The sequence below is a fragment of the Ochlerotatus camptorhynchus genome, unplaced genomic scaffold (genome assembly GCF_037179485.1).
Source record: "Ochlerotatus camptorhynchus isolate MF236.1 unplaced genomic scaffold, CSIRO-AGI_Acam_v1.1 ptg000111l, whole genome shotgun sequence".
Classification (NCBI taxonomy): Eukaryota; Metazoa; Arthropoda; class Insecta; order Diptera; family Culicidae; genus Ochlerotatus; species Ochlerotatus camptorhynchus.
The window spans coordinates 1,726,286-1,736,004 of record NW_027040601.1 but is presented as its reverse complement, the minus strand read 5'-3'; the positions used below and the strand labels follow the sequence as shown (position 1 = coordinate 1,736,004).

At 41.4% G+C, this 9,719-nt stretch overlaps 1 protein-coding gene across 1 annotated transcript; it reads left to right on the top strand.

Moving 5' to 3' along the window:
* Positions 1-3,401: 3,401 nt before the first annotated feature.
* LOC135699478 (uncharacterized) lies at positions 3,402-4,604 on the top strand. Its single transcript, XM_065219760.1, has 2 exons — positions 3,402-3,641; positions 3,702-4,604. Exons 1-2 carry the CDS (start codon positions 3,420-3,422, stop codon positions 3,789-3,791), a joined length of 312 nt encoding a protein of 103 aa, XP_065075832.1. The 5' UTR covers positions 3,402-3,419; the 3' UTR covers positions 3,792-4,604.
* The last annotated feature ends 5,115 nt before the right edge of the window (positions 4,605-9,719 follow it).

The window sequence follows — 9,719 nt, the reverse complement described above, 5'->3', positions numbered from 1 at the left end:
TTTTTTTCCCCAATTCCAGCAAATCAATACACCGTGGAAACGTTGCCCGTTTCGAAACGAAAACTATTAATTTACATACCGTTAATGAGAGGTCATAATGCCGGTATTTTTCGTATAATTGATAAACCTATTGAATCACTATTTGTACCGTTTGTTAATAAATAGAAAATGAACCAAAAACAATTTTTAAATTTATTGAAAATTATTTTTCGAATAGAAAAACTGCTAAAATTAAAAATAAAATATTTATGCCAAACCAATTTTATTTTTAAATTATTAAAAACAAATTGTTATTCGCAGCAATTTTTTTTTTTTGAATAAAAAAAGTTATTGTTTGTAACAACTTATTTTTTTTTTATCAAAAAAAGATTTTGTCTGTTTGAAAATAAATATTGTAAATTCAACAAAATATATTTTTAATTGCGTTTTTGACAGATTTTGAAAACAACAATATTTTATGTCCGAACAATAAAGATTTATTGTTGAATTCAATAAAAAAAGTTATTAGCCGGGGAATGATAATTTTTGTTGTTGTTTTTAATACATAATATCATTGAAATTAAAAAACTTTTTTCTGCGTGCAGGCTTTCGGTGAAATGGCGTTCGGTGAAATGGCACTCGGCCAAATTTTCCAGTCATTTTTTTTTTCGCTCCTCCCTAGTTCGAAACCTGGCTACGCCCTTGTGTCTGTGTAACGATTTTAAATTCCTAATAAACAATTTGGGCTGCCTAAAGGCTGAATAAGCTATTTTTTAGCTGAAGAAGCAAATGTTTGACTGAATTAGCTCTTGTTCAGCTTCTAATGTTTGCTCGGTGCTGGCTCACACTGGACTAGCTTATCAGTATCAAGTACATCGATGAACGTAATCCATTCTAGTCGAAATTCTAGTACTACACTATGTTTGTTTTGATTCACTATGAAAGTTAAATAAAATGAGGGGTTCGTGGATTTTCCTATGTTTGGAGGGGTGCATCGATTAGCTTGGGACCGAAGAGAGTACCAGAGCTGAGCCGAAAAGTTGAGCACGTTTCTTTGGGACCTTCTGGTCTTAGAGTTACCTTTATAGTAGCATTGCCTGGGTGCCTATCGTCACTCTTTCATTATAGGTTTTCAAGTTATCCCACATATCGCGCGCGGTTTCTGCTTTCTTGACGAAACGCAGCTGGCTGTCATCAATAAACAACGAAATCGTCGCGCGAGCCTTCGCATCATTCTTCTTCCACTGCACATAATTTTCATCCACTTACTCCGGTTTCGCTGTGATAATTACGTCCCACAACTCGTTACGCTCAAGTAGCGCCTGCTACTCACCTTCGCGAAAGACAGTCGCATCATAGAGGTAACTCTAAGAAGGTCCCGAAAAACCGTGCTCAACTTTTTGGCTCAGCTCTGGTACTCTCTTCGGTCCCAAGCTAATCGATTCACCCCTCGAAACATAGGAAAAACCAATAACCCCTCATTTTATCTGTCAAACTTTCATAGCTAATCAAAACAAACATTGCGTAGTACTAGAATTTCAACTAGAACGGGGTACGTTAATCGTTTGCTTGGGACCAATAGCCTAGTCAAGTAGTGAGCCAATTTAAAATCGTTAGTTTCGTATTGATTGTTGGTCGCATGCCGTCCGCCATTTTGATCTTTTTTGACGTAGGATTACGTCTTTCGGCAACATATTGGGGGTGCAATTTAAAAAAAAAACAAAATCGACCGCGTTACGAAAAGTGGTCAGGTTTTGACCACTTATAACTCTGTCAATAGCTGATGGATTTTAATTCTAAACAAGCCAATCGATTGGTAATTTTTCTATAAATCTGCTAAAATGAATACTTTTACAATTTTTAATAGGTCACTAATGAAAATTACAAAAATGTCCAACTGTTGCAATGGTGATCAAAATTATCACCGATTGCCTGCAAATAGTTTTTTCCCTACCATATAATCCTACGTCGAGTCTTGGATACAACCTCTTACCTTTTTTTTTCTTCTCTGCACTAAAACTTTCCTTTGATGACCAAACTGTGCACCCTCCGGTAAACCAACTCTCGGCAGGAACCACACAAGTACTTATTTATTCACCTGCCGCAAGGCCCATAACCTGAAGACCTGGACGCAACAGAGACACACGGAATCACCGGGAAATCGAACAAAGGGAGCACCAGAGGGCAGACAAAAAAATCCGCGGATACTATCGAGGATAAAAACTGGAAACACATGTGTACAAGTCGTACAAGTTGCTGATTTATTGTGTAATTAATTGAAACGTCAAAAGGCATTAAATACAGTGTAGCCAGTAATCAAGTTATTTTTCTCTTCAGCCCAGGTGGCTAAACATCAAGGTGCTCATCCGTTCCCAACACATTTTGCCATACATCTGCGTAAATAAAACCATGAATATTTATTTCAAATTTGAGTTAGGCCCCGGGTCCAAAAATTGGAGCACTAGTGCCATAACACTTACGCACTTACACCAACACTTACACGGCCAGTTTTCCACTGAGATGCAGCAAAATAAAATGCCGAGCTGCTCGGTTGTGCACATCTCGCCAAAAAATCTAAATGTGTACATCACCAGTAATATTTATATATACGGGAAATGGCTCTAATGTTGGCCAATGGATCTATGATTGAGCCCATCGCTAAAAATGTGCTATTTATCAATTTTATCTAGATGAACGCGTCATTGGGACATTGGGATATTTTTGGTAGCTATTGAAAATTTAGTCGATTGCTGAATTTATGTATGGGCCCAAATTAGGGGCGTTTCGGCCGACATTTCATCCATTTCCCCTACTTTGATCCCTTCTGCTCATTTCCTTCCTTCTGTCCTAATAAAATTGTTATGGTTATTTTGCTTAACGACGTGTTCGGGGTATCATCCAAACCATTTCCTTTGGTTTGTTTTTTCCGTCGATCTTGTTTTCCGTGCTGAGCACCAATGCTACCGACGTGCCAGGAAGGCAACTCCCACACCTGGACCCTACCTATCGACCCATCAACTCATGAACCGGGGACCAACGGCTTTACTTCCCATCCGAAGGAAGGCGTGATCAGAGATGTTATGCCTCAGAACATCCCGGCGGCGCCGACTGGGATTGAACCCAGGCCTGCTGGGGTGAGAGGTAATCACGCTTACCACTACACCACCGGCGCCGTTGTCCAAACCATTTGTGGAATAGTTCTATTATTTGGGTTATCGTTCGTTTATTGTAATTTTTTATTAGGGTGACTATGTGTCTGACTCTGGAAGCATTTACCTACTTTCACCACGCGAGAGATAGCTCTTCCATCATATTCGATTACAAAAAAAAAATTAAAAAAGTTCATCTTATTTCACTAATACAAAGCGACAGCAAATTCAAAACTGATAAGGGTCTAAAATCACATTCATTCTGCCTCAATCGTTTCAACAGTTAAAATCATGAAAATTCCATCGCAAGTAATTTTTGCCATAATCCTTACCTTGTGTCTTTCCCAGGCATCGAACTGTCGTGCAGATGAAGAAGACGACATCAACCCCAACGAACCGGATGCTGCAGAACAGGAAGTGGTGGAAAACTTTGAAGAAACCATTGTTGCTCACTCTTCGGCTGAAGGGGAAATTGAATCATCGGTTAACGAATATGGACAAGCTCAAATATCTGTAAGAATCTGCTCACAATGGTGTAGTGAGAAAATTTCTAATTGATTCCATCAATTTAAGGGCGTCAACATATTAGTTGCACCAAGGACCTGTCCCAAGGGGCAAAAACTCGATCACCGCGGTAATTGTCGGAAAGTAAGCTATTTCTAGAGCGGCCCCTGTCAACCGACTTCGATGACGACTGTGTGACCTTCGTCTGATTAACGGTGCTACGGTGGGCATTTGTGTGACATCACTCAACTGAATTACGCTTATTCAAAAGCAGAAGATTTCCTTACTGGTAACCAAGATGCGAATTTTATTTTATTTACTTAAAATGAGATTACAATTTGATTAATATATTCTACACAAACTAGTGACGTAGTCTACACCTTCCTTTAGGGTCTGGTGATTGACCGGGAGGGCATACGAGTGGTGCATCGAAAATAGCAAAACTATTCGCACCAGCCATTGGGGTTCCACCATCGGTCTCCTGTTCAGGAATCACTGTTACAGGTGCCTCTTCCAATTGCTTTGGCATCTCCGTGCTGCTGTCCGCTTGTGAGTTGTAGATGTTGTAATAGTAGCTTAACTGATACACTATTGGTCGAACGTAGTGATGGTACTGCTGGGGCACTACCGATGGGCCCTGCGGTGGAATTACGGAGCACTGGTAACCGAACAGAAGCTGGACACTGAGCAGAATTGCGAGGGTGGATTTCATGTTTCTTAAATTATGTCTTAAGCAGTTCTTCTAATCGAGTTGCGTTTATCACAGCTAATGGTTTACTGATTTGAGTCCCGGACTGTGCACCAGCTTATATTCGAGCATTGCTCTACACCATTCGGCAATGATAAATATTTACAGAAGGATCGATGACGTAAAATTCGGATGGATTGTACAGTTTAACGCGTCACGACCTCCACGAGGGTCTTCCATAAATGTCGATCGTACATAAAGACAAAACCAAACAAGCCGGTTTCTGCGGAGAACCCCTTTCTTGATAAACTGTAATAGTCAATCGAATTATGTCAGACCTTTTGCACCACTGATAAGATATACACAAATTTCAGTGACGTCAGAGAACCTACCTCTTGCAGTGATTTTAGCACCCTGTACAGCAATAAAACTTTGACATGTAGCCAGCTATCGATCAACGAGGCGTTGATTCATCAAACGCTGTTAACGTCACTGCACTGTGGACCCCGGTGCGGGCTCAGGAGAGCTCACATATGCCGAAATGTTGACCACCAATATTTGCTCGCATGCATAAATTTTTATCGTTCACCGAATTAAACTAGGAAGACCTCTGCAATGGAACATGTACGTGGAACGGGTTTTCCACGCTTTGAAGTGAAAACAAACAAACCGTTATTAGAGAGATAGAGTCCCGTTGCGATTGATCTTGAAATGTCAGATATGTAGGCTATGATTCAGTTCCAGCTGGTGGATTCGTAACGGTGCGACCTACCTAGTTAATTAACTGATAAAAGTGAAAATATTTTGTTTGGGTTGTTATCATTACTGGGGATTTGTTAAATCTACTTTTAGCCCAGTTGTGAGTAATGTTTCAATATCTGTTTGTAAACTAATCGTACAGGTAGCTTGTTTTATCGTCATAGCACGTGGTGACTGATGGTACCCATTTATATCATAAAAAATGAGTACATACACGGTAAGAAAAAAGTACCCAAAATTGAGTTCCTTTCACTCATCACGTGGCTTCCGTGGGGCTAGGTAAAATTAAGTTAAAGAAGAAAACTCAATTTTGAGTAATCCTGGCGTTGACAAAGTTGACAAAAAAATAATAAAACGGAGCAAACTGGAATCGAACCATGGACGTTGAGATTACGGGGCCCGTGTGTTGACCACTCGTCTATCAACGCTTGTGAATATGATGAAATGGTTAAAGGCGCATAAGAGCAACCTCAATGAAAATAAACTTATATTTGAGTTCATTTATTATTACTCAATAGTTGAGTAAATTTTAACCAACGCCGCTTTTCTGATTCACTCAACGGCGGACCTCAAATGATAGAACCCAACGTTGAGTTTTTTTAAACTTAAATTTGAGTATTTTTTCTTACCGTGTAACTTCTCCGCATAACATTCCGATTGTGGCGCCCTGTCAGCCGAGCTGTCATGTTTTTTTTTTATATCTAGAAACTTATTTTTGACGGTTCGATTGGATCAACTTTTGACAGACGTCCATACTTTTACTGTAGGGCTTTAGAAAAAAAAAACCGTATAAATCAGAATGCATCCCCATGGGAATCAGGGACCAGATGTTCTAAAGAAAATTTACTCAATCGAAAAATGTCGTTACAGTGGGGAGTGGGGTGGGTTTTCAATTTATTTAAAATCAGGACAAGTCAGAATTTTTCTACAAAAATCAGGATAAATAAGAAAGTTTTCTTTGAAAAAAAAAACGATTTAGCCTTAGATCGGTGTAATAATTTCTTGTAACCACTTCGAAACTTTAAGTGCACAAATATCAGCTTCTACGACACGTGCAACAAATTGTAACTCCACGTCAGGGTTGCTTCCACTAACTTGCTATAAAAATCTGTTTTTCGGGAATATGAAATCATTATATGTTACAATGATAATTAGTACCTGTAATCCACAAGAAAAGGTTGTAAAATATGTGTCTGACTCACAAAACTCATCAACTTTGCTTCTAAAGTGCCACAATCAGCGATTTTACGATTCGTGAGCGTTTACTCACCGATTGAGAACGCTCTGAAAGCAATATTGAAAGGTTTTATGTGTCAAACACACACTTTACAATCCCTTCCTGTAATATCTACTAACTACAACCTCCAGTGACTTCACAATCCCGTAAAGCATCCCTTAATAGCAAGTGAGTGGAAGCAACCTTGCTCCATGCTGCAGTGCAGCATATGAAGTAGCAATTTCCAATTAAATGGGGCACTGATTTCCGAGATTTGTGTACCTGAAAATTCGAAGGTGACGTGGATGTATGGTCTACGTGGCGACCATTTGTGGACTTTACAAGGAATCACCTTAATAATACGAATTAAAGGAATACAAAACGCGTGTTTACGGTAATCCCTTCAGTGCGCAATGCGAACCGAATATGATGCAATCTGTCATTTGATGAGGGGCGATGATAAGGTATTAAAGTCTGGAACGCGCAAAAATTGGTAAACTTCAAATTGGTGTATTTCTGTTAAAAATGCATAAAAAACCTCAAATGCTGCATTTGGAAGTTGAGTGTATATACAATGGTTGCTATGATGAGTTTTCACCGTTTGCTCTCCAGTTTTCAAAATGACGTCCAAGAAAGAGGAGCACCGTGTCACACGCCAAGTTGGCAAAATTGCTGGATGTGGCCAAATCGACCGTGACAAACGTTTGAAAAGTGTTCGGGGAGCGTCTGTCGACCGCCAGGAAGCCTCGAAGCGACGGCAATGGTAATCAGGACGTGGCAGCGACGACGAAGAAAGTGGTGGTGAAATATAAGCGGAATCCTAACCTCTCCATCCGGGACGCCGCTGGCAAGCTCAATGTCTCCCAAACTACTGTGCAGCGGGCAAAGAAACGAGTCGGGCTGTCGAAGTTTAAGAAGGTGAAGATGGCGAACCGAGATTACAAACAAAACACGTCGGCAAAGCAGCGGTCCCGAAAGCTACGAATCTGCTCACAAAGTTCGATTGTCTCGTCATGGACGTCGAAACTTATGTGAAGGTGGATTTCAAGCAGCTTCCGGGACAGGAGTTTTATACCGCATCAAGAAAAGGGAAGGTGACTGAAATATTCAAAACCATCAAACTATCGAAGCTCCCGAAAAAATATCTCGTCTGACAGGCCATATGCACGTGTGGTCTAAAAAGTGGCATTTTCATTACTACGGGAACCATCAATCAAGAGATCTACGTCCAGGAGTGCCTAGAAAAGCGGCTGCTACCATCCCTAAAGCAACATAATAGACCTGTGCTGTTCTGGCCGGACTTGGCGAGCTGCCACTATGTGAAAAAGGCAATCGAGTGGAACGATACGAACAACGTAGTTGTGGTACCCAAAGACCACAACCCTCCCATCAGCTCAGAATTCCACCCTATCAAACGGTATTAAGCCTTGGTCAAACGGAATCTAAAAAAAAAAAATAAATCCATGGAAAACGAGCAGCAGTTTAAATCTAACTGGCGTTCGGCAGCGAATAAGGTCGATGAGACCACTGTGCAAAATTTAATGGAAGGGATTAAGCGGAAGGCACGGCAGTTCGGATTCAGCAAACCAAAAGAATAAACGAACATTTTTTCTTTTAAATATATGAATTGAACTACCAAAAGAAAAATAAGAAGATTTTTGTGATATGAATTTTGACCGAAAGAAACGATTTTTTGACGACCAATTTTTGTGCGTTCCAGTCTTTACACCTACTAGGGGCACATGCATTCACGCATGTATTATAGAGGTTAATCATCGCTTTCCACACGCCTCCACAAATCACTGCTACTCTAATCCTAACAGGCCACAAAAGGGGTCGTGCTCCGTTGGCCTCCACGGTTCATATAATATATTGACAGTGATCAGTTCCGTTGTACAGCTTTCTGACGAGACTTGTTTCTTCAGACAAAGTTACTTCAACTCCCAAACTACGACACTCAGTTCTTCAGTCTTCATCATCTGAACTTCACTGTCCATCTGGAATAACTTGCACAGCCTTGTTTGGGACTGCAGTATCTTCCGGTAGTGGCTCATGATCTTCCACATTTCCTCACTTTGCTACAACCTGGCCAAAACCTCGAGCACTGAGTTCACGATTCTGCTCATTCAAATATGCAATCTGAGCCGAAGCAATCTTCAGTTTTTCAGTCTTCTCCGTTAGCTCCTCGTCCATTAGCTTCTCTTCAACCACTCGCAGTACAGGTTTCCATGTATTGTACTGACGAGGTTTTTTTTCTTTATAGAGCAGATGGTCAGGCTAGATCCTGCCTAAAAAAAAAAAATAGGTTTCAACTTGACATTAATTAACGTGACATATAACTGGCTCTGATTACCCAACGAATGAGACAGACAACATTTTAAAAACTTAACGTAAAGTGAGGATTACATCGGGGCTGTGGTGAGGACTGGGTGCACGAACAAGGTAGAGCCATAGAGGTAACTCTAAGACCACTGAATCCCGAAGAAAATCATTATTATTTTTGGCTCACTCAGTACCAGAACAACGGTCACTCACCCCTGCATGTTCTGCATGAATCCACACACCCCTGATGTTATCTGTCAAACTTTCATAGCGAATAAAACAAACATAGTGTAGTAATAGAATTTCAACTAGAATAGGGTACGTTAATCGTTTGCTTGGGACCAATAGGCTACTAAAGTGGTGAGCCAATTTAAAATCGTTAGTTTCGTATTGATTGTTGGTAGAGCTCCACCGTAGGAGACAGTGCCCGGTCCGGTGAAGAAACCCCGACGGCAAAAAAAAAATAAAAAGGTGAGGATAACACGATCAGTGCAGCCACCGACGGGGGGCTAGATTTGATCATACAAGTGGGCGTCCTTCAGAAAGGCGATCAGCGCAGCCAACGTCGAGGGGTCGTAACCAAGCAGCTCCGTTCTCCGGGAGTCCATGTTGTTCGCGTAACTTCTGGAACTCCGGACAGACACACAGCACGTGTTCCACCGAGGCGGGCATGCTGCAAATTGAACAAACCTTGCGGAAAGGTGTCCCACCGAAATTACAGGAAATCCTCGCATGGCCGGTCCGGAGTCTTGAGATGATCCGCTGGTCCTTGTACTTTTGACTGTCCAGCCAGGAGTGTATAGTTTCCTTGATCTTCCTCAGGAAAGTGGTCCGCGACAGGAACCATTCCTGCTGCCAGGCTTCCATAATAGTATTCACAATCCAACGCCTGACGTCTACGAGGGGTACGTTTCTGGTTTAGCGGGGACGGAATGCACCAGATCCCGCCAGTCTGTCCGCAGCCTCGTTTCCGGGAACACCGCAGTGTCCGGGGATCCACGTAAAGACGGTTGAAGGTGGGGTGTACCGTATAATGGCTTGTATCCAGGGGTGGCTCGGGGCTTCGGCTTCCAGCGCTTGGATGACGCTGTGTGAGTCAGTT